Source organism: Arvicanthis niloticus, chromosome 4, assembly GCF_011762505.2.
Source record: "Arvicanthis niloticus isolate mArvNil1 chromosome 4, mArvNil1.pat.X, whole genome shotgun sequence".
In the NCBI taxonomy this organism is placed as follows: Eukaryota; Metazoa; Chordata; class Mammalia; order Rodentia; family Muridae; genus Arvicanthis; species Arvicanthis niloticus.
Window position 1 is genome coordinate 56,609,904 of NC_047661.1, and position 26,653 is coordinate 56,636,556.

The window sequence follows — 26,653 nt, forward strand, 5'->3', positions numbered from 1 at the left end:
TTCTCTTTAAACTTTCTTCTTTCTCCTGTATCAATACATTTCTATTGATCACCCACACAAATAAGGAAATATTCTATTTCCTATGTATTTTATTGCAGTTTTTACAAGATCTTCACTAGAATCTTTCAACTCTACATTTTAGAATAAAAAAACTAAACAAACAAACAAAACAACAAGAAAGATAAACCTCACACTACTAAGTGATTAAATTGGTGTCTCCTATTTCAGTGGCTTTGGTATTATGTCAACTTTCTGCAAATTTTAATTTTCATTGTTTCAAAGCATTTTGTCCCTACTCTAAATTGTGTGTAATAAGAGATGCCTATAGATTTATTTATTTATTCACAGATGGTTTTTGTTTATTGTTTTATTCTATATTTTAATTTCAGCTATGTCTTTTAATTATAGGTATATTTAATTTATACAATTATCATAAATCAATATAAAAAGTGCTTTTTCAACATTTTTATTATTTATGAATACTCATATTTGCAGAAACTTTAACTTAAAAACCTCAAAAAAGTTTGTGAAACTATGCATGAAATTTTCTAGTCGTAAATTGTCTTGTGAAATTCACCTTTTCTGAAAGAGTAAGCAAATAGTACTGATGTCAGGTGAATTCTTGGTAAGCAAAATTATATCTTCTTCTTTAATGTTACTGAGGTCTACCCATGTAGTTTGAGTTTTCTTTTCCCTAACCACTTCATGCAGATGGTAAAGTTTTTGAGAACAGAAGCTTTATCATAGGTAGTTGTAAAGATAATTCCCTTGATGTCACTCACCTTAGTATAAAATTTAGCTTAATTTAATGGTAGCATTTCTACCCACCTGCCAAGTTGGCAAAGGGATATTGTTAAATTTTCTTGTTTATTTTATGAAGATCCCAAGTGTGCAAATCATAATTCTTTATGGTAATTTGAAAAATACATTTTTTTACTCTAACTTCATAAAAACCCCTTTGTTTGATTCCCATTGGTGCCTAGGCTGTGAGGACTAGGTAGGAAAAACTAACCTAAGATTTTTGCATACTTGAAATTAAGATGTAAATGAAATAAACTTAAAAATCACCTACTAGATTATAAAAATAATGTGTGAAAATCAACTAATACATTGTAAGACTAATGTCTTACTATCATTACTTTTCTTCTTTTAAAATAGTATTCACCTATGTGTACCCTTTGTATCATTTTTCTTCATCCCTCAAGTCTTTTTCATATTTCTTAACCATGATCTTCTCTAACTCATGTCTTCTTTAAAATTATTACACACACACACACACACACACACACACACACACACACACACAGCACACACATACACAAATAAACACACATTAATATAGAAATGCAACCTCTGATTTCATATACTGTTGCTCATATCTGTGTGTTTGTAATCTTGTAGTTTGTGTGTTTGCATAGGTCTTTGATAATCAATTAGGGAGCTTCTCTCAAACTATAGCTGATTTTCACTTTTTTAGAAGAAATTATTTGCCTGTGGCTTTTCATAGAGGAGTGGAGTCTTGTGGGATTTCCCTACATGCATTGGGATTGAAATAAGCACTGTCAGTATTCAGGCTTTGTTTGGTCAACCATATCATCACTAGTTCATGAGTTAAGCTTCACTGTCAGAAATAGACATTTTGTGACATACATCCTGTTTTTGCCTCTTTGGATCTTTCTATCCTTTGGATGGTGTTTGAGTCTCAGATGTAGGCTTTGTATCAACTAGAGTCCCATGGTCAGCAGCTCTCTGCATCATCACAAATTGTGCCTTTTTGTAATGGTAGTCTTCAATTTCAAAAATAAGCTTCTTGGATAAGGGTGAGCTCTGCATCTTTCTGTTGCCATAAGGAAAAGTATCAAGAATGGAGTCAGAGATTGTACTGATTTGGGAAAGTAGCAGTACAACCTGTCATCACTTTAAATGCCACTGAGTCTCAATCTTTTTTGTTTATAGATGTTAAATCATCTTTCTGTGTAGGCAGATTGACATTTTGTGTGTTTGTGCTCATACTACATGCTCCTAGCTTTTCTCACTCCATTCTTTTCCAGAAAGCCTCTGGACTTGCACTGCATAGGTTATTTTGTAGTACTGTGGTCTGGCCATTGATATCTAGAAAATAATGTTATATTTTGTACACTAGCGAACAACTTTTTTCTTTCACAAAACATAGTCTCAATAATAAATTTTATTTGTAACCATTAAAAAGCATATTAGTATGTAAACAATGTTATACCTTTATTATGGACTTTGAAAAAAGTCTGATGGTTTTATTATTATAACAGTAACTGCTCAACAACTGTCTACAAACTTCGTAAATTACAAACTCAAATTCTTACAAAGGAAATATAGAAGAAATTATAATGTGAATGGCTGAGTTTAAGATCATGTAGTATCACCAATTTCCATGACAAATACATTAATTAGTGATTACATTATCACTTATTATAAATCCTTTAATTATTTATGCTAGAAAATCAACACTATGTTTCTTATTACTAAAGTACACTGCAAAGCTGTTAGAGTAATTGTTATGCTTATTTCATTTGGGGATCTTTAGCAAATAGACTCAGCTCTAATAATTAACTGAATGTGAATATTCAGAAGAATAGAAAATATAATTTTATCACCAGGTGAATTTAATTTTACATTTTGACATTTTAAATCAAAATATAATAGTAAATAATAATGTTACTATTAGAACACAAAATTATCATTATCAGAAATCAGAATTTCACAGCCCTTCAACCCAAACCCCAATTCTTAGTTTTTCTTTTGCAATGTTCATTGAGCTTTAGAGGTGCAGTGAGAAAGTTCTGCCTAGTGCTGAGCCTAACTCTCACTTACTTCAGCAGCTTGTCAGCTGGGTATATCTACATCCACCACCATTAATCACAAAGAAGGACTTTTATGATTAGAGTCAAATGGGAATTCTCATTTGTCTATGTGTATGAACATAGACAGTTAGAAGGAAGCTTGTCCTAGAATAATTGAAAAGCATTATCCAAATATCCAGAATATTTCCCTTTTTACACATATTCTCTCTCTTTCTCTCTCTGTCTCTCTCTGTCTCTCTCTCTCTGTCTCTGTCTCTCTCTCTGCCTCTCCCTGTCTCTCTTTGTCTCTGTCTCTGTCTCTCTCTCTGTCTCTCTCTCTCCCTTACACACACAAACAAACACACTTATACAAAGTATTAAGTTCCCCAATAGATTTTTGCATAATTAGTTTTAGTGAGTTAGTGAGTCCTCTGTCATCTTATAAATACCCATACCACTATACTAATTTAAAATTTCTGCTCACAAATGTGCACATTCTGTTATAAAATCATTCTGTTATAAAAATCATTCTGACAAGAATGCTTTTCTTACTAGTCATGGAATAGGCATTATCAAAAGAAATGCACTTCTGTCTTAGGTTGGTAAGGTTCTGTGAAGACTCTTACCCATCCTTAGCTTGCCTTTCTGTTAATTTAATAATTCTGTCTTGGTTTCCATTTTCAGGTTCAAGCCACGTACTTGGCTGCCTACATGTTGATGTTGTTGAAGGAAAGCTTTAACACAATGAGCAGGAATAAAAGTATTCCCAGGACAAAAAAAAGCTAGTATGATCAAGTTGTATATGCCATTTTTGAAGCTTGAGCAAAATGGAAATACTGACCTCAAGCCATGGGTAATTTTATCTGCAGTATCTACTGCATCAACACTCAGCAGAGCAACATTCTTTGTTTTCTTTTTTTATTGGATATTTTATTTGTGTACAATACAGATGCCATCCCATTTTCCCTCCCTAGAACCCCCTATTCTATACCCCCTCCTCCTTTATGATTTTATACCATTTTGATTACATGCATGTATTAAGGTCAGTGCTAGGTTGAGGGTCTAGCAATATAATAGATGCAAATAGTCAAAAAACAAGCAATACAATAAACACAAATAGTCAAAGTAAAAGCAACCCAATCATGTGAACAATCCCTTGATCACCGTCTCTAAGGCCTTATCAGGATGACCAAAGTATCAGAGCCTACTTCCCTGTCCTAGTCCAAGGTTATTTTCATGTCTGAAGCCTACTTTCTTGTTTTAGCCTAAAATTCTAAGCTTTCTATGTATCCTTAAAACATCCTGAGAGGTGTTAGAATTATGCCAAATACACTGCACCTACACGTGTCATTAAACTTCTTCCAAATTATAATGACTACCATTGTAAAATGTAGAACTAACATGAATCCAAAGGTATTTGGCATGACACTTAAGATGGCTCCTTACCCTTAAATTCTGAACCTCCTTCAAATAATTTGAATAGGATAAAGAGAACCAATTTGTTCTTCCAAATGCCTATTTAAAACTTCTGGTATATTCAACACATAAGTAATGTTTTTGCTAAATGATTAATAAAAAAAGTAGCTGGCTTCTTGTGTCACAGCAATTGCAGAAGCAGTGGTGCTAGCAATTAATGTAATTAAAGCTGTTATACCAGTAATAATTAAGCCCACTACCCTCTTGCTTCTGCTTAAAGCCTGACTCATTTCTTCCAGTACTTGCAAGCTATTTTTAGAATACCAAGGTTCTGTGATACTCAGGGCACTAAAATAAAAGCTGGTTGATAGACCTCTATAACTGGCAGGCTGGATTTCAAAACACAAACACAATTAGAAGGTGTACAATTAATGCAACTTATGTTAAATACTGTATAAGAAACAAAAGTATTTTTAATTTGACAATTAAAAGAGCCTTAACACATGTTCTAACACCTGTTTGAAATCCAGATCCTATCCCAACTTTATCTCTTGTTAACATCATAGAGAACTGCAGCTAATTTCCATATATGTCTCTAAAAATGTCCAGAACCAGACTTCCAAATGAAGACTGTTATTTTCAATATTGGATTGATGGCTCAGTCTTGTTAATGAAATCAAAAAAGGGGAGAGGCAGAGAGCCTTTGGGCTGCTTGGCAAGAATCTGACATGGGCCAAGAGCAAGAAAATGGGCTGCTTGACAGAAATATGACATTGGCCTAGGACAAGGAATTAGGCTTGAGGCAGGAATCTGACATTAGGCTAGAACAAAGAAATAATTTCAGACAGGAATCTAAATTTGGGGCTAGAACAAGGAAGTAGGCTTCAGATATGAAAATGACCTTGGACTAGGACAGGGAAGTAGGCTCAGATACTTTGGTCACCCTTATAAGCCCTTAGAGACAGTGACCAAGGGAGTGTTCATGTAACTGGGTTTAATTCCTTGCTTTTTCTTTGACTATTTGTGTTTATTGTATTGCTTGTTCCTTGACTATTTGCATCCTTTGTATTGCTAGACCCTCAACCTAGAACTGACCTTAATACATTCATGTAATCAAAATGGTATAAAATCATAAAGGAGGAGGGGCTATAGGATAGGGGGTTCTAGGGAGGGAAAATGGGAAAAGGGGATGGCATCTGTATTGTACATAAATAAAATATCCAATAAAAACATCATTGTTTTTATTGTTTTATCCCCTTCTCGTAGGATAGCCCCACTAAAAATGAACCATTTCTAGTTTCTTTTCATTTTTTTTCTATAGGTTTTCCCATATTGAACACATAAATATGAATATATGAAGTTAGGGTCCACCTATGAAAAAGAACACTGAGAATATAATAAAATGATATGTCCTCTGCTCTTTCTCTTAACTGTGTAAAGAACATACTTTCCCCTGTAATCTCATCTCTTTAAAGATTTTCAGTTTCTCACTACCTATTTTTTACCTTCACACAGGCAAAATTACAGGAGGCACTCAATTCTCCATGAATTTACTACAAAACAGTGTATAAGCTCACCATTTATTGGTATATCTTATCATCGTGTGTGTGTGTGTGTGTGTGTGTGTATGTGTGTGTTGTACATGGGTGCCTTTTCTTGCCACTCAACTATTGAATTGTGAAGCCAAAACCTGAGGGTTTATAAATGGAGATTTCAGAGTTCTCTAGTCCATGAAATCAACCTTCCACTAATGGGGACAGGCATGATCACAAATGGGTTATTAATGGAAGCAATATCCTCTGTAAAGATAATCAAACAGTAGAGATGCTGTTGGAAATTAACTAAAGAAACTAAAGAAAGTCTTACTCATGGGACAGTGGAAAAGGTACATCATTGAAATGTCAAGAAAAACTCTTATTTGAAATGAAATATAATAAAATTATAATTAAATTAATACTTTACTGGCAGTTTTTTTATAATAGTATTTAAGTAAGTCAGAGATATTTCATACTTACTCATGTGCTTTATTTGACAGGAATTTTATAATCAAATTAACTGTAGCAAGATTAATGTTATTGAGATAATAGTCAGAAGAGCAGGTGAAAAAACTTGTGTATTTTGGTATATTCATATGTTGGAATGTTAAAAAATAATTGTATTAACAAATTGTAATAACTTAATTATACTAAATAACTCTCCTATTGATCACTTCTATGAATTTATAAACTTCAAAGCATTGTAACACCAATAGTTTTAACAATCTTTATGCTCTACAGTATATGGAAATAAATACATGATACATGTATGTGTTCAGCAGAACTTTAGATTTTTTTGGTGGCATCTTTTTGGGAAATAAATAATTGACATCAAAATTTTGAGAACAAACTAAAGCTAATTATCCTACTATAATAATAAGTCTTATGCTATAAATTAAAATGTTGATAATCATTAGTCTTAATTATATTTTCTATTTTGATAACAATATGCTACGTTAAAAAATTTCAGCATGGCTTGGTATATGTGGTTATTAACTAGTTTTCATAGATTTCCTTATAAAACAATTATATGTGCCAACAGAGTTAATTTTCTGTAGTGGTGAGTTTTGGCTATACCACTTTGGCTCCTAACAGATCACATGCAGGTACATGCCCAGAAGCTATCTTTGAATCTTCAAATGAAAGGCGCACACACAGCTTATTTTTTAAAATGCCTTTGCTACCTCAAAGGCTGGGCACTCCACAACCTTCCCCTCCTACCCCAGGCCCAATCTGGGAAGTGGTCAGTGGCCACTTACATGAAATCTCACATGGCTGGTTGGCTTTATCTTCTTCTGCTCCTGTGTTCCATTGTTCTACCCCACATCATGGAGATTCTCTCCCATTCTTTTCTCAGTCCTTGCCTGCACAACTTTATGTGTCCCATCACATGCCAAGCCATTGGCTTTTGGCATCTTTATTGATTGATCAGAAACCAAGTGGGGACAAGGACCGTTAGCATTTGGGCATGCAAATTCTTTGTTGAATCAAAACATTATAACCAATCTCTGATTATTTTATGTTAGGTATTTTTACATTGACTTAATTGTTTTAAAAAAAATTAAGAGTTTCTTGTTTATATCCAAGTGATTCTTCTGAATTTATCATTCCATTCAATTTATTTTTGAATGTTTTTTTTTTCATAAAAATGGTCTCAAATATATAAGATAACATTATCAAAGGCTTGGGATTTAAAAATAATAGCTAAATTCCTAGGAAAGTATAATCATTAAATAATTATCAATCAGTTCATGACACAAAGATTGTTGGCTACTTTAACCTCTGGTTTATATTTTTATGGTGTCTGTTTATATTACAATATTGCAATACTTTACAATTTTTCTAAGAAATACTGCAAGACAAAGTGAAAAATGAGTTGTGTTCCTATTAATGCATTTTATAGGCAGGAAAATATAATTATTTCAAAATTGATTGCCATATCAGAAAATATTTGGAAGCCATATTAAAACAGATTTATATAAACATGTATTAATATATTGTACAGCTAAACACAGTGTCAATGTCTGTTTGGCCTATTTGAACTCATATAATACAAGCATAGTTATGTATCAAAATCATCTTTGATGAAACCAGTCAGGATTGGCTCAAGAACACTAAGCCATAAGGTTTGTGATTCTTCTGCTTATGAAATAGTATATTTAAGTCACTGTCAGATTCTTGAAATTTGGCAAACAACTCAATCTTCAATATTGAGCTAATCACTTCTCTCATTAAATAAAAATAATATTATATTCAACTTACTCAATTAATTGATAAGGCCTGCATACCTCAGCTTTCCCCCCATATATTGTGTTTCTTCTATCACATTTTTTCTACTTATGTTCTGTATCAATAATAATAGAAAGTCAGTAATGTTGCCATTTTCTTTATTTTATTTTTCTTCCATTATGCAGATGTTGTCAAATTCTACTGTAGTATGTAAAAAAATAGTAGTAACAACATAAAACTAAATGATAACTAGATAAAATGAAACAAGTTTTGTGAATAAATCACAAAACTCAAGTCATTCTCTACTAGTTAGCTTTCTGATAAAATTTTTTATCAGCATGTACATTTGATAGTATCCTTTTCCTTATTTGAATAATTCCAATATTACATCTAAACCCACATGAGAAACAAAATAGTATTTATCTGAAGGCAATGATTCCACCTAGCTCAATAATTCTAATGGGTATTTTAAGGAGATAATTGTACTTGACCTCCAAGAAGAATCTATATAATTGAAAACTTACTTCATAAATAATGCATTAACTGAGACTCTATGATTCCTTGCTCTCATGGTTTTTAATCCTAAAATTTCCTATCTTTCCATTTTATTTCACTGTGTAATTAAACTTTATATTTGTCCTAATTTTAAATACTTAATTCTAGAACATTCGATTTATCTTTCTTCTCTGAATAAAGACTGTGGTTATTTATATAGAGGCTAAAGATTTTAAACAGCATGTATTTTCTTGAAATAGTGCCCCATGTATTCTAGACCTTAAGAATCGTTCATTCTTGGAAACAATGTTTCATTATCTTTATCTTGTCTCACTATATTTTTAAAGTATTAGGCAGAAATTAGAGAGAAATGGATTTAGTTGCAAATTAGCTAAGTCAGAGAAAGACTATTACTTTCTCTCCACTATTTCTATAGCAATGTTACCATTTTATAGTAAAGATGAAAAAATCCAAGATTATATAACACACATATGTGTGTATGTATATCTCATTGTATGTATGTACAAGATAAGTTGTTACAATGGTGTGATTTTTCTTCCTATGAGAGCACTTATTTCTCTGGTTAGCACTAGGTCTTTTCTTCCATCATGTATTCCTAAGGTTCTGTGCATTCTATGTGTTCTATTGTTTCTCGTGATAGCTAAGCAGATTGTATTACAATGTCTCCTATTATATCAGGATTTTGGAATAAGGTCACAATGACCTTTACCCATCAAAAAATAATCCAAAATACATTCCAGTCTATTATGTTTCAAAAGAAAGAGTGATAATGTTTAATCTCATGGAATGTTGCAGATGTTACTTCTACCTATTTTGTGATGGCCAATATACAAAAGATCAACACGTCCATTGGATGTGATCAATCAGCCACATTATTAATATCTAGATACAGATGTCAAAATTGTAGGTAGAAACGTTTTTAATTAAATTCATTGATTTTTTCCTCTTTACAAGCCAATGTCAGACATTCTATTCCTCCCAGAGCCCCCAACACATGTCCTCCCTCAATCCTGCTTCCCCTTTTCTTTTGAGAAGGGAAGCCCGCCTCTGGGGATCAAACTCTTGCCCTCTTGCCCCCCCCCCCCCACAGAAATTAAGCTGGGACTAGGCACTTCCTCTCCCACTGAGGTCATGCAAGTCTGTCCATTTAGGGGTGAAGGATTCATATGCACTCAGGCAGGCAGACAGGCAGGTAAGCAGGCAACAGGCTCAGGGACAGACTCTATTCCAGTTGTTTGGAAGACCCTCATGAAGAACAAGTTGTTCATCTGCTACATATATGCAGGAGACCTAGATCTGGCCTATGCTTGCCATTCGGTTGGTGATTCAGTCTCTGGAAGGCCACAAGGGTCCAGGTTAGTCGTCTCTGTTGGTCTTCCTGTGGAATCCCTCTCTTCTTTCGGTCCCTCAATCTTTCTTCCAGTTTTTCTCTAAGACTTACTTAGCTCCATTTAATGTTTGGAGTGTCTCTGTATCTTTTTCCATTGGCTGCTGTGTGGAATCTCTTAGAAGACAGTTATGCTAGGTTTCTGTCTGCAAGGATAACAATATAATTGATAGTGTCAGTGTCAGGGATTGGTTCTTGCCTATGAGATGGGTCTAAATTTGGGGCAGTCATTTCTTGGCCATTCGCTCAGTCTATGTTCTATCTTTGCCCCTGCTCACCTTATAGAAAGGACATATTTTGTGACATAAACTTTGTGGGTGAGTGGCTGTCCTTATCCTTCTACTGGGAGTTCTAACTGGTTGTAGGAAGCAGCCTCTTCAAGATCCATATTGTAAACTTCTAGGAATCTTAGCTACAGTTGCCTCTTTAGACCTTCTGGAGTCTCTCCTGATTCTAAGACTCTGGAATATCTGAGAGATTGACACCCCCAGGCCAATCCCTCATCTTTCTCCCTTCTTCTCCCTACATATGATTTTCCCACCTGACCCTCCCCATCATCTCCTCTTGTACCCATTTTCCTCATTCCATCAAACTCAGATATTTATTTTGTTTCCCATTCTGAGAATGATTCAGATATCTTCCACTGTTCCTTCTTTGTTATTTGGTTTCTTGGATATGTTGATTATAGCATGTTTATCTTTAACTTTATGGCTAATACCCACTCATAAGTGAGTACACACCATGTATATCCTTTGGGTCTGCATAACCTCTCTCAGGATATTCTGTTATTTTTTAGTTTCATCCATTTGCCCATGGAATTCAGTGTATCCTTATTTGTGTGACTGAGTAGTATTCCATTATATAAATGAATCACATTTTTTCTGTTTCTGTTCTCCAGTTGAGAAATATCTAGATTGTTTTCAGGTCTGGCTATTACAAATGAAGATGCTATGAACATGGTTGGACAAGTGTCCTTGTGAGATGGTAGAGCATCCTTTGGGTATATGCCCAGGATTGGTATAGCTGGATCTTGAGGTAGAATTATTTCCTGTCTTCTGAGAACCTGACAAAGAGACTTTCGTAGTGGTTGTAAAAAATTGAACTCCCACCAGCAGTGGTGGAATGTTTGTATGTAGAAACTTTAAGTAGAAGTTTGATGTTGCAGTTTTACAGAGAATATAAATCTGTAACTCTTTATATCAAGGATGGCAATGGTTCTCAAAGCAAGAATGTCTGGTACATTCACTAAAGTTTGTAGGAAGTTGATACTCAAATAAGTGGTATGAAACCCTTATAGGCAAAACCATAGACTTCAAAAAAACCCAAGTGTACAGAGCTAAAAAAATGAAAAATGATAAAGATGCTTATTTTTGAGTCCTAACTTATCAGGCTAGAAATAGCTTGGTTCTTTACTGAGCCCATTTCCTTGGCAATATCCTTGTCTCCTTGTTGTAATCTATTCGTCATTGTGCCAAGTCTGAGAAGATGCTTCATATCCAGTGCCATATTATTCTATGCCATTGACATCATCTAACTGTTACCACAAAATATATTCTTGGTCCCTACTTTGTTATTCTATTATTGCCTTTCTCAAACTATCTTAAAGAAATGATCAAAATCATTGTGGTTGTATTTAAATGTCATTCTGATAATATTACTTGCTTAGAATGAGATGTTCAAAGATCTCTTAATGGTTTCAGACTAAAATCCAAAATCCTTATAAATGTTTTTATGGCCTCCCTGATAGCACCTTCTATTGAACTCTGTCTACTTTATCTAATCCAGTCATGTTGGACTCAACACTTTTTTTACTCTTGTGTAAACTTTCCTTAGACATGCAAATTAATTCCAGGTAGGTTGAGTTAACAAATTTACTGAATTATAAGGTTTTCCCATTTAAACTCTTTATATGGAAATCCAGTATTGGAGAAGCTTAATACAGTGAAAAATTGTAAAAACCAAAGAAAGAAATTGAAAAAGCTATAATATCAAAGAACAATCATGGGCATGGATCAGTAGATTCAATATTGTCGACATTGCTGTATTTCAAAAAGCAATCTATAGATTCAAACCATTCTAGTCAATATGCCAATGTGATTCTTTACAATAAAATAGACACAAAGAAATCACAAAATTCATGTGGAAGCAAAAAACTTTGCATATTTAAACAATTCTGAGTAAATAAGGATAATTAATCATAAAGAAATCAGCAAATATCTATATTATGGAGACATAGTCACAAAAAGTATTATACTGTACAAGAAATAGCAAGAAACAGGCATGTAGACAACAGAATAAACCAGAAAATAAAGAGATAAACCAGCAATTAAAGAAAGCCATGTAAATTTTGACAATGATCACCAAAACAAATAACTGAAGTAAAAAAGACTTTTCAACAAACGTTGTGGGGGAAAATAGCTTTTCCACATGTAAAAGAATAAAATGAAATCAGAATTTTTCCAGATATTAAAAATGCTAATAGGTCAGCTAATGTTTTATAAGCACTGGAAATTTTAAAATTGTAGAGGAAAATATTGAACATTTAAGGATAGACATAAGCCTGTGTATACCCCAGTACATAACCTCCCAAATGTACTAATGGGATCACCTGAAATTAAAGGCATTTGCACAACCAAAGGAATTATCCAGAGTAAAGAAACAGAGTGAGAAATGGAGAAAAAGTCTTTGTCTGCTTTATAGGATAATAGATTAATATCTATAATATATTATAAGAATATATATAACTATAAAAATTAAACCACTACACTTTTCAGATATTTCAATCAGTAAATGAGTTAATAAAGTGAACATTCAACTATAAAGATGAAATACTAATAACCAATAAACATGAAAAATGGGTAATATCCTCCATTATTAAAGGAATTGAAATTAAAGTTGTAATCAAGTTTCAACTTACTCTAGTGTGAATGGCTGTCTATTAAGAAAATAATTAAATGTAAATACTATTGCAGAGAAAGCAGGAACTATATGGGGCAAGTGGGAATGCAAATTAGTTTAGATACAACAGGAATGCATATAAAGATAGCACAAAATTGAAAAATATAACTATCAAACTAGTTTAAGGTGCTCAAAGAAATTTAATACATCACATTACTTAGACACTAGTACATCCATGTTTATTAAAAACATTTTTAAATACCAAACATCTGAAATTTGCCTAAATGTATTATGAATAAAAATGTATTCATAAAAATGATGTTGGGTATATTACAATAGTGTTTTCTAGAGTCATAAGGAGGAATACAATTACGTTGTTTGCAGGACCATGGATTCCATTGGATAGTGTAATACTGAGGGTAATGAGGCAGATACAGAAAGATAAATGCTACTGTTTTCTTTCAGTTTTGTGTCCAACATTTTATATATACAAGAAATCATTTATGTATGTGAAATAAACCTAGAAGCAAGATTATACTAGAGAAACAATAGGAACAGCAATAGTGACAAGAAGAAGAAATTTGGGTGAATATCCTCAAAGTACATGGTATTCTTGTATAAAATTATATATATGAAATAAACTATATGTGAAATGACTATATATGATGATAAAACTACATGTGTATCAATATATATAGGAAATTTAGCATATAATATATAATCTTTCAGATTGCCAGTATTTAGTACATTGATTAATAATATACATATAATAATGCATACATAAGTTATACATATATATGTATAACTTAAGAGATTTTTTATTGAGTTTAAAATTTTAGATTAATGGTCACAACAACATAAGATTTTTACTGAAAATTTTGATTGGTATTAATTTAAATCTAGATTAAATATATATTTAATATTTGATATTTTATTTGGAATCTGTTTTAAAATTATTTTAGTTGAGATCCTGAAATTTCAAGGAGACTAAACTGTGTTTGAATGTTAACTGAGAAGTTACAGAATATCTAATTTAAAACTTGAAAAACCTAATATTTTGAGGTTATTTTGTAACTAGTAAAGAAGATGCCAAGTTGATGTTCAGATTTAACTGTAGCAACCTTTTAATGAAAAACATATTGTCAACATTAGCCTTAAAATAAAAACATAAATTCTAACATAAATTGAAGTAAAGTCAGTATTTATACCACTTTAAAGTGAGTTTTCACTTTATTTATTTTTAAATAATTATTGTTGTAAATATTTTATAATTAATATTGATTTGACTATAATTTAGAAAATATTACTATCTATTGATATTAAATGGAATGAAAATTAAATAGGCATGAATAACTATTACTCATTAGCCTTTTATTATTCTGTAATATATGTATATATATGTTATATATATATATGTTATATATATGTTATATATATATGTTATATATATATATATATATATATATATATATATATATATATATATATCTTATAGAACCAGTACACCAGGAGGTATTATTAATTGGATAGATTATTTTCAAAATTATGTTTTGAAGTATACGTATTGAAAGCATTTGACTCATGTTGATGATAAAAATTTATCAACATATCAGTAACATACTTATTTAAAGATTTTGACCTATTTCTGTTTTCATTTCAGCAGGAAAAACGTCAAGAGAGTTCAAGAATCAAAGGTAAGAAATGAATATTTTAAAATAATCTTTCAAAGGTTAAATAGAAAATTATGTAATACCATCTTAAAAATACAGTAATAACAGTATAATTCATAGTCTGCAGTACCATTCTAAAATGATTTGAACCTCTGGGTATTCTGTATTGCCAGCAGACTACTCTGTTGAGAAAATCTTTGTTCACAAGATGGTCAAGATAAGATCACTGCCCCAACCAGTATTGCAAGGATTTAGTGTTTTGTCACATCTATAAATAGATAAATGAAACTTTTTAAAATACATTCTATAATGAACTCAGTATTGGGCCATTTCTATCTTACTTTACTTATATGTAAATTATTGAAGATATTTGTTAATGTTTTTAAATAGATAATAGCATAGCATGAAATATTTCTAATAAGAAAAAGGAAACTCTGGAAAATCCTGAGTTAAAAATTAAATTAATTATGTTTGGGCAATAGGAAACATGACATCTTTTGCCTCTGAAATTATTATACACATTTATCTTCAACAAACTAATGATAGATTTGAGAAGCACACTTTTGGGTTGCAAATTAGAATTTCTGTTCTAAGACATGCTGTCTGATATGCATTCAAATGACATGAATTTCTGACATACTGATTGCACATCTTCCTGCCCATGAAGATGGCTCCAGTGTATCAGGTTAACATTAAATCATACTTGTAACTCTGTTGTTGAAGAAGAAATAAGTTTAGTGAAACATTATTCTTGATGTTTTATTACCCTGGATGTACAAATCACACCATATCAAGTAAAAATTATGTTTTGTAAGTATTGTCTGGGAATATGTTTTAACGATGTAATAAAATTTTGGAGATGATGTTTGCCTGACCTTCTTCTGTTCTTCGCTGACATATGATTCAAAACTCACACATACTGGATGATTTTTTTAAAATTACTGACTTATATGTGAATGAGTGATGAATTATGACACCAGCACTTGCTTATTTCAACTAGAAGGACTGCTGTTTCCTTGGAATAATTTTATCTTCTAAAGAATAGCTTTTATAGTGTCAATGTTAAATAAAACAAAAGAATAACAGTATGAAGCTATAGCTTATTAAGAACTGTTAGGCAATTTTGAAAATTGCATGTTTCTTAGGAAATAATCATTGTAATCCATGTTAATATTTTTATAAATTATTTTCATCTAGTTGTTCTGTGAACTTCCTGTGTAACGGCTAATCTCATTTATTCGAACAAGTTTATTACATGGAATTAGGTCTAGAAGAAGGTTTTAATTTAATTTCCTCCATTTGTGCCTGGTTTTGCTCATAACAAGAACCACCAACTTAATGATTCTAACTTAATGTTTCCAGTGTTCTTCTATAAACAAATTTCAAAGCAGTTAAATGAAACTTGATCTCTATTTTGTCACATGTGTAGAAATAAATTTGGAAATACCTATAAACTTTTAATTGTGTAACAGGTTAATGTTTGTAGAATATGATCTTTCTTTGAAATATCCTGGAAATTAATATTTTTATATTTTCTAAAATTACATGTTTATATGATTTAACCAAGAGAAAGCATTTATTTGAATTATGAATGGTTTTTGTATATGTTTGCTATATTTAATAAGTTAAGTGGGAGTCTTTATTTTCCAATTTGAGAGGTTTACAGTTGTTTAATATAGTCTTTCCAATTTAAATTTGTGCTGATGATTACAGTAGAGAAATGAAGACAGTTCTATAAAGCTGAAAGTTTTAATTTGTAGACAATCTTTAACACACTTTCACAGAAATATCATGTATATATAACATTAGTATATTTATATTGCATTGAAATCCATAAAGTTTTATAAAAATACTGTTACCAAATAATTCATTTTGAAGATTATTTTAAAATAAGTAACACAATAAATTCATTAAAACCTGCCAGTATTTTTCAAAGAAGTGTCATATTTGATCATCTACACAATTCAATTAAAATGAAGTTTCTGTAGACCATAGTGGTGCAACAACATTTTGAATAAGATTGAACTAATACATGACTTACAAATAACTTTGCATTTCTGCCAAGTTGCCAATCCTTTAAGTTGCTCAAATAGTTTAAAACACCTGTTGAAATATTTACAGCCAGTTTACCCTGATTATCTATTGGTGAAATTATATGAATCATCTTTTCTTTTGCTTTATAAATAAAAGACTAATTACCCATCCTCAAGAGCAAAAATGTGCATCTAACACACTCTCTCTTTCTCATCTTTTTAATGAACACATTGTGTTCTTCTCATTCAGAAATGATAGAAATAAAATATGTGTTCCTTCTACAGTTAGCTATAGTTTGAATAATCTATTGTTTTACAATGTAGAGGCTCTGAAACCTAAGTTACTTTCTTCATGGATGTAACTTTTTGTTAAACTACTAATAAACATCAAACACTGTGTAGTACTATTTACCCATCTGACATTATTTTAATAGTCAATCAAATATTATTAAATATGGCTTAGTGTTTATATGATAAAAATAGTAAATCAGATCAAAAGAAAATAATCTATATCAATATGTATTTTATTTTAAATCATACTTTATTAATCAATTATTAGTTGTACATTGGAAAATTTGCCATGTTTAATTAGAACTATTCTTTTCTATATTCAGATTTTAAAGATACAAATTTTATTGATTTCTGTTATTTTTTTATACCACAATGATGAATATTGTCCAAAATGCAGTTCAGTTCTTTCGAGGACTTGGAATTGAATGGAACTTACAGTATACTGAATAGCTTGTATTTATATATTTAGAAATATTTATATATTTATATACATATATGTATATAACAAAAATGATAATCAGGAAGCAAAAATTTACAAAAGAATAAGTAGGGATATATGGAATCACTTAAAGAAAGGACAAGGAAGGGAGAAATGATGCATTTATATTTCAATTTTTTAATACTATAAAAGCTTTGGATAATTTTATTATGATAAACATCCACCTTGTAAAACATTGTAATTCTTAAAAGCATCTCTACTAGAAACTGTCTGTTGGCTACATGTTGCCCTAAAACAACTGAAGGAAGGATGGATTTGTCTTGGGTTAAAGTTGGGTGATAAATCTACCTTGGTTAGAAAGGTATTGTGATGAAAGTGTGCAGCCATGGTCACTTTTATTTCCAGTCAAGAAGCAGAGAGAGATGAATCTTGTTACTCAGCTTGCTTCTTCCCTTAATTTAGTCCAGTACCCAATCCTGTGGGATGGTGTAATCAACAATTACAATATGTCTCCCCCATTTCATTTAACAGAATAATGTTTCACAAATGTGTACAGTGGCTTATGTTCTATGGGATTCTATATCTTGTCAAGTTGACAGATATTGATACTTGTGGGGAAAACAATGAATGATGGAATTTATTATAGATACAATAGGTTTGGACTCTTCTTAGAGATTCAAACTTTCTGGAGCTTCACACTAATGAAACTTAATAAATGAAGAAATGTGTTAGAACATTAACAGTGAACAACATGAATGATGCCAACAAATGTTCCCTCAGATTTTTTCAAGTTTGCTGTCAGTGGAATGCATTTGATCATTTTATTTATGATTTAAGGTAATACGCTTTTTATCTTTTAAAAATTCATCAAGATAGATCTGAGAGAAAATGTTTGCTGCACAAGCATGATTTTCTAAGGACCATACTTAATACCCACTTATTAATACAAACTAGGTTCAAAAATCTGTGTCTAAAACTCCAGCATTGGGGTGATGGGAGTAAAAACAAAATAATAAGACCATACAGATGGCCAGTATAGCCTAGCTCCAGGTCAGTTAGAGAAATAGAGAGAGAGAAAAAAGGTAAATACAGAAAAAATTACTAAGGACAACATCTGAATATAACTTCCAGTCTGTATATACACCCTCATTGTTGGAAATACTTGCAAGTACACTTGATCACATAAATACATCACAATAATCTCTCTCTCTCTCTCTCTCTCTCTCTCTCTCTCTCTCTCTCTCTGTTTCTCTGTGTGTGTCTGTCTCTCTTTCTCTTTCTCTTTCTCTTTCTCTTTCAAAATAACACTAAGTTGGAGTTCGAGAGGATGTGAGAGGGAGAATACATACATATATTTATATATGTATGATAAAAAATTTTAAATAAAAATATTCATCAAAATAAGTTGTTACAATTTTAAATTATCCTGATTAATGTTATCCTGAAAAATAAACCTAGAAGTCAATCATCTTTTTCTATAGAATGGCACTACTAAGGCCAGTAGAATAGAGTCCAAAAGCAACTGTTCAAGTTTATTACTCATGCAGAGAAGAGTTCATTTTACTTTATGTCAAAACATATTGTCTCTTTGAACCATTTTCATATTATTTAGATCTCCAGCAGCTTTCAATAAATCATGTCATTGAACACATCATTTATTTATTTCAAAATGATTTGCACTGCAAATTCTTGCCCACCAACAGCCAGTGCAAGGTAAAAGATAGCAGAACATAATAGGTCTGGAGATGTTGTGCAAACAGAGTCCAAATGACTATGTTTTCTAAATGATTTAAAGCTTCATATAAAATATAATTAAATTTTCTATATTTAAGTCAGTGGTTTTATGATTCACTTTATTTTAAACCATACACTACCTAATCAACACTGACCTTTCCTTTAATTTCTAATGCAAAACTTCTTTTATTAAGGACCTTACAAAAGCTAAGTGCCTTCAACAGAGATTTTATTTTAAAAAGTATCATTTGATATAGTCACATAACTAATATTTTAATAAGAAACTTAACATAGTTGATTATTATATATTTAGTGTAAAGAAATAGTTTCCACTAGAATGAATAATTTCTTGAATGATTATTTCCTGAAATGGTCCTGTGCCTGAATATTTCAATTTTGTATTGTACTGCAGTCTCTGTTTCATATGTCAAAGAAAACACTCTATGGTCCATTACTTGTTTTGCTTTCTTGTTTTGTTTTGACATTTGGGCACATTAAATATGACACTTACTTCATTAAAGAGAATTTGTTACCTTGTATTTTTGAGTATCTATTTGTATTTTGTTCCCCAAAATAACTACTATCATATATTTTTAATGTTTTGTGAGGTATCTGAATTCTTTTTGAAATAAAGCAAATTAGATGTCATATCAAAAAGTGATGTTGTTATATTTAAGGTTTTTTCGCTGTTAATTAAATATGCTTTGCTCAGCTTTGACAGCTCTTGTAATATTTATGAAATATATAAAAAAATTCCCTTTAAAATTATGATACATTTTTATTTCTATGTTTTATGTAAATATATACAGTCCTGCATAATATAATGACCTGCATAATGACCAAATTTATACCTTTACACTCAAATGATAACTTCCTAAATTATTGGTGGATTTCTTCTAATGTATGAGAATAATAAAGCACATGTGGTTGAAATGCATTCTGCCAATGCAAGATTTTTACATGATCATAGTGTTGCTTGCCTTTGTTTATATATATATTTCAAGTCTTTAATTTGATCCAGGGTTCTTACCCTATCACCTACCTTCCAGGAAATAGTAATTATGATTCATAGCATTAGAGTAATTGAGCATACATTCTGAGAAAGGCTGATTTTTGCTAACTTCTTCTATTATTCATTCTTTCATGAAGCTCTTTGTATTTTCTCTTCTCACGGCTAATGTAAATATACTAGAGAATGCTTATCTAAGAATTCAATCAAGATTAGCATTTACTTTTTTGACTCATTTGAGTAAGATGTAAAAATTTTAGATTATCCAAGTTATTGTTCACATATTATTAAATGTATACCTTTTACTCATTTTTAATATATCCATGCTTGATGAGAGGTATTGATTGTGAATTTGGGTGGATTTAGAGTAATCTAGAAAACACAACTATGGGTGCTTCTTCAGGAATGTAGGGAGAAGTAACAAGAGAAATGGTGACCTTGACTATGGGTGGTGTGTTCCAACTGGCAGAATGGATAGAACAGGGTTCAAGGGAAATGGTGTGTGCACAGGTCTGATTCTGCCTCCTCCTTCTGAGAAAGTGCACACTCATCTCTGTAGACTACTAGCAGAAGACTCCAGTTTCTTTAGTCTCATCATATAGAATCAATATCAGTGGTGCATCTATGCAGCTGTGAGTCTTTTAGCACCAGATCTAGAATAATGACATCTAGATCAGATACTTGGGCTAAGTAATTACTGTATTTTCAACATGTTTTACACACAGATGAGGACTGTGAGCCTCTCAGTTCTATTTGTAAACCAACTTAATAATCCCCCCTTTTAGCATATACTTTTGTGCATTTTATTTCATTTTTAGAGAATGCTATGTAATATAAAATGGTAGAAAAATACATGTTGCAAAAACCTCAAATACATAAATATACAAAATAAAAAATATATCAAATTAAAGTTTATGCTATTTAATTATTTTACTTTTTCTATTGCATTTGGAAGATGTCACAAGTTTGTCTCCTAATGATGTAATGATGAACAGGCATGATGTTTCCTTCATGACTGTTTTAGACTAACTTTATGTTTATGCTAACATAAAAGCTCTGTTATCCCAGCAAAAGGAATAAAAGATATTTTGTTCAAGAGCTACATATGAGCCCAGGAATAGAGATGCACATTTATTCAAATACCATATTCCACAATGAAACTGGCTACATAGGATTTTATTAGTTAGAAAATAAAAGAGGGACATAAATCAAGGTGTTTGTCAAGTCAGGGTCACAGAGAATCAAGGAAACTCTGCTTTATGTCTGCAATACTATCTGAAGACATTCTTATCTTGGACAGGGAACACCTAATGATGTGCTATAATTTTGATAGTCAAAAGGATGTTAGACCATATACAGTTCTGGGGAATTGGTGGCTTTCAAAAGGAAATAAGAAGAGCCTAATATAAGTTGTCTATTTTCTGCATAATTTTAACCCTGTATTTTATAATCTTGAAGTTTAGTCATGAACTTACCAATAACTGTAAAGACTGTCAAATATATGATTGGCTAGTAAGTTAACTTGATAATTTTATGCATGCTGGCTGTGACGGTTAGCTTTCCCTGACAACTCAATCTAGTGCCATCTGGTTTAATATTCTCAGTGTAGAGCTATATAGATTAAACTAGTCTGTTATTTCATGGAGGGATTATGTTGAGTATGTTAATTGAGATGTAAAGACATGCCCATTGTGAGTGGCACCATTCCCTGTTCATGAGTAATGGCATATATTAAGCCCTTTTCTTGTGTTTTAACTCTCAATGTAATGGAACTGCTGCTTCAATTTAACACCCAACCAAATGATGGAATATAATATTGAACTGTGAGTCAAAACCCCTTTTTTCTCTGTATTTTTTTTTTAACAAAGGAATTTTATCACAGCAACAGAAAACAAAACTATGACCCTGGTAGGAGAGATGAGGCTCACTTATCAGAGAAAAGAACAGTCCCAGTAGCTGGGCAATGCCCCCTACTCTGTTACACTCAGTCAAGGAAGTCCATGTGCTTTAAAATGAAAAGAGTTGGAGGGAGGGTACCTGGAACTGGGTGTAGTAAGGAAAGAGAAAGCATAATGTGACATAGTTATCTTTTAATTAAACTGTATTAAAACAATAAAAATAAATAATTTGGACTTCTTTAGTCATTGGGAAAGACTCCAGGAAGCAAGCTTAAACAACTAGGAGTCCATTCATTTGTAGATACGTGGCAAAAATATTTTTAGCCAATTTAGCAAAGGGATATAATGTAAAAAAAATTATTAATTCAGCTTTAATGGCGGTTCGCACATATGTCTCCTTCTAACTTAAATGCTGAATATCAGCTATGTTTTAATATAGTGATGATTTCTACAATAGAGTATCGGCCAAATATGAAAAATTTTGCTTTGATGGATCTAGGATTAGTGATTCTTGAAAATGTATCCACAACACAGAAGAGTTAGCATTTCCATAAAGCAACGAAACTGCACCCAATAGATAAGGCAGGGTTTCTTATATACATTGATAATCATGAGCAATCTCTTTATTTTGCTGAAAACCCATCCTGGTGGCTCAGAATCATGTTAAATACACTAATTTTAATGTTTCCCATAAGTCCACAAAGATCTCAATTCAAGCTGTAGGCCATTTTTATTATTCATTTTATTATCTTGGCAGGATTAGCAGCAAAATCCTAAATAGTAAAACTGAGAGCACAGATTGATCTACCTTAGAGTCCCTCCTGAAGCTATTATGACTTTAGGATTTTCAATAGTAATTCTACAATTACTATACAATTTACCATTTCCCCAAGAGTAATTCAGGATATCATCTTTTAATTTAAATAGCCACTTCTTTTTTTACTTTTTAACACAAGGGTTATAAACACAAAAATACAGGATGTGGGCAAGGGGATGACACAGGAGCCTAAGTATTCAGGGGGAGTACAGATATCTTTTAGAACAGGGTATCAGCTGGATGAAGGACTCTGCCTATGATTCACTTGTCCTAATCTAATTTGGTACTATCTGCCAAGGCTGCCTATTTACAAGGTCTATGACTACTCAGACTGGTAGATTTCAACAAAAGCTGCCTGTTTAAAATAGTTTATAGCCATCTGTTTCAGTGTTTTTCCATAGAGACACAAGACTTTGTGTTAGCAGGAATGAATGTCAGGCCTATTGATGATTTTAGGCTTATGGCTGATTTTAGGCCTTCAGTGTGTAAGCAGGGCTGCCCCTGACATCTCCCTTCTCCAAGTATAGAAGGGCTGTGGCGATTTTAATCTTGCCAAGGCAGGGATAGAGGCCTAACCTCCAGTAATTAAAGGGGACCTTGTAATGGCTCCAGTCCCACTGTCGTTGTCCAGTGAAGCATGAGGGCCATACCCGTCCTGATGTCTTTTTTCTGGAGAAGGGATACTTTTGACATTAACCCCTATGCAGTCAGGCTTGTCCCTTGGGGAACCCAGAAACATATTTTTAACTTTTATTTATATTCCCTTGCAGTGCTTAGCCGCGCAACCTAAGCAAGAATTCAGATCACCAGACAGAGGGGGTTCTGGGTGGTCCCTCTCTGCTTGGTCTAGGGGCAGAAGTCTCCTCTTTTAGGTTGGGTGGAGATGGGACTTGGGAACATCCTGGATAGAGTAACAACCTCAGCTAGAGTCTCATGATCCTTCATAGCTAACTTATGATAATGTATCTGAATAGATTTTAAATAGCCACTTCTTAAAACTTTCTCTTTAAAAGATTTGGGCATAGAAAATCTTCATAAAAACATTTTTAAAAAATGCTCATATATAATATAAAATATATTCTGATAGTATATATGTTATGGTGATTTCTCTAAATAATATCTTCATGATGTTTTTATTTATGGAGCTGAAATTGAAAGTCAGAGCCTTTCATATCTAAACAAAAATTCTAATGTTGAGTTACATTTCTTGATCAATATAGGTACAACATGAGTGAAGATCTGTGGCTTCGTTTCTTGCTTTTTTTTCCCCAAAATATGTTGTGGTGACTATTAATCAATACCTTATCACATATAATAATTTTTCTCCAACTTTATAAATCTTATCAGAAGGCTGCCTGAAGTGGGGAAATTTTTATATGACATTTTCTATTCCCTCACACAAAGGTTATCACCTAAGTTTTCTTGTGGTACTTTCCCAGGTTTTATTCTAGTACTTAAGTATTTAATCTGTTTTCAGTGACTTATTTTAAGTGACAATACACAGGAGTCTAATTTTATTTTTGTCCAGGTGATGTCCAATTTTTTTCCCACATCATTTATTGAAGAAGACATCTGCAAATCTACCACAGCTAACTCTTGCAGTCTCTGCACACTTTTTTTCTGCAATTGTCCCTTAGGAGAAGAGAATATGATAGAGAAATCCTATTTAGAGATGAGTGATACATAGTTTTATTTTTTTATATGGACCAGTTGTGGATATTTGTTTTAGACACCAATGACTGAAACAAGAAGATTTTCTGGTGAGGGTTAAGAGATGCACTAATCTACAAGTATTGAAAGAAATCATTAGGATTTATTTAACACTGTGGACATTTGGTAGAATGATTCTATTGTCCCTTTGCCCCCTACCACACCCCACAAAGGTGTATGACTTACCTACCACCAGTTTCTTGCCCTGATAATGGTAACACATACAGTTTCTGTCTTGGGTAGCTGACCTCAAATCCCATCAGCAACAAGTTGGTTACTAGCATAATGTTCATAACACTGTTGCATCAGTGGCCATATCTTACTATCCCAATATTTTTGTAGTTTACAGGGCTCACAGACAGATAAACGTGATGATGACTTTTCTCAATTGATAGTGCACATAGAACCTTCTAGCACTTCAGCTATCTAGTAGGGACAAAGCTTCCAGGTCAGTTGTAGTTTGATTTCTTCCTGTTCTCTGATTCAAGTATATAGATTCTTCAGCAGGGTCTTGCTTTATATAAGGTCTTACTGTCTAGTCCTGCAGGGTAACCAAGAGCAATGGTTAAAACATGTAATATTTGTGGGTCTACAGGATTTTACCGCCCCAATGTTCTAAAGTAGTAATCTATTCTTGATGCTGTACTTTTTGATAATCTCTGTGTCTCCATTTCTCCTAATTCATCTTTGGAATTTGATGATTTGGACACATTAAAAATTTCCTAGTTTTTTTATTTATTTCCCATGATCTTTATTCTTTTCTAAGCATTCACAATTGCTTATTTTCCTTTCTTTGAAGAATTCTTCAATGTAGCTTCTATAATGCTCAGGTAGTAGCCATTCATTTACTTTGTACTTAGGTTTGAAACATTTATTTTCTGACTGATTTTTAAAAGTATCTCAGATGCTTGGTTGCTAGTTAGTTATTTTGTGGGCTTGATCTATAAAAATCTATGATCCCCTAGTGTTTAGAACAATTTTCAAATTCAGTTGGAATAACAACAACAACAAAAAAAACAGGAAATTGAGAACTATTCTCAACAATAAAAGAACTTCTGGGGAAATCACCATCCCTGACCTCAAACTGTACTACAGTGCAGTAGTGATAAAAACTATATGGTATTGGTACAGAGACAGGCAGGAAGATCAATGGAATAGAACTGAAGATCCGGAAATTAACCTACACACCTATGGTCACTTGATCTTTGACAAAGGAGCTAAAACTGTCCAGTGGAAATAGGACAGCATTTTCAACAAATGATGCTGGTTCAACTGGAGGTCAGCATGTAGAAGAATGCAAATAGATCCATTCTTATCTCCTTTATAAAGCTCAAGTTCAAGTGGATAAAGGACCTTCACATAAAACCAGATACACTGAAACTAATAGAAGAGAAAGTGGGGAAGACCTTCTAATACCTAGGCACAGGGGAAAATTTTCCGTACAGAACACCAATGGCTTATGCTTTAAGATCAAGTATTGACAAATAGGACCTCATAAAATTGCAAAGTTTCTGTAAGGCAAAGGACACGGTCAATAGGACAATAAGGCAACCAACAAACTGGAAAAAGATCTTTATCAATCCCACATCTAATAAAGGGCGAATATATACAAAGAACACAAGAAATTAGACTCAGGCAACCAAACAACCCTATTAAAAATGGGGTACAGAGCTATACAAAGAATTCTCAACTGAGGAAACTTGAATGGCTGAGAAGCACCTAAAAAATGCTCAATATCTTTAGTCATCAGAGAAATGCAAATCAAAACAACCCTGAGACTCCACTTCACACTAGTCAGAATGACTAAGATAAAAAACTGAGGTGATAGCAGATGCTGGTGAGGATGTGGAGAATGAGGAACACTCCTCCATTGTTGGTGGGATTGCAAGCTGGTGCAACCTCTCTGGAAATTTGTCAGGCCAATCCTCAGAAAACTAGACATAGCATTACCTGAGGACCCAGCTATATATACCACTCCTGGGCATATACCCAGAAGATGCTACAACTTACACCAAGGACATATGCTCCACTATGTTCATAGAAGCCTTATTTATAATAGCCAAAAGCTGGAAAGAACCCAGATGTCCTTCATCAGAGGAATGGATACAGAGAATGTGATACATTTACACAATGGAGAATTAGTCAGCTATTAAAAACAATGAATTTGAGAAATTCTTACATAAATGAATAGAATTAGAAAATATCATCCTGAGTGAGGTACCCAATCACAAAAGTACAAACATGGTATTCACTCA

General features: G+C 32.4%; 1 protein-coding gene across 4 annotated transcripts in view; it reads left to right on the forward strand.

Annotated features, from left to right (window-relative positions):
* The window catches only part of Fstl5 (follistatin like 5), a 575,824-nt gene that overhangs the window by 117,441 nt on the left and 431,730 nt on the right, over positions 1-26,653 (forward strand). For 3 of the 4 annotated variants that reach the window (XM_034501239.2, XM_076932540.1, XM_076932539.1), the window contains exon 3: positions 14,458-14,491. In XM_034501239.2, the coding sequence (XP_034357130.1) occupies positions 14,458-14,491 (34 nt within the window). The remainder of the gene's footprint in view (positions 1-14,457; positions 14,492-26,653) is intronic. The other variant, XM_076932541.1, reaches the window with a different exon arrangement.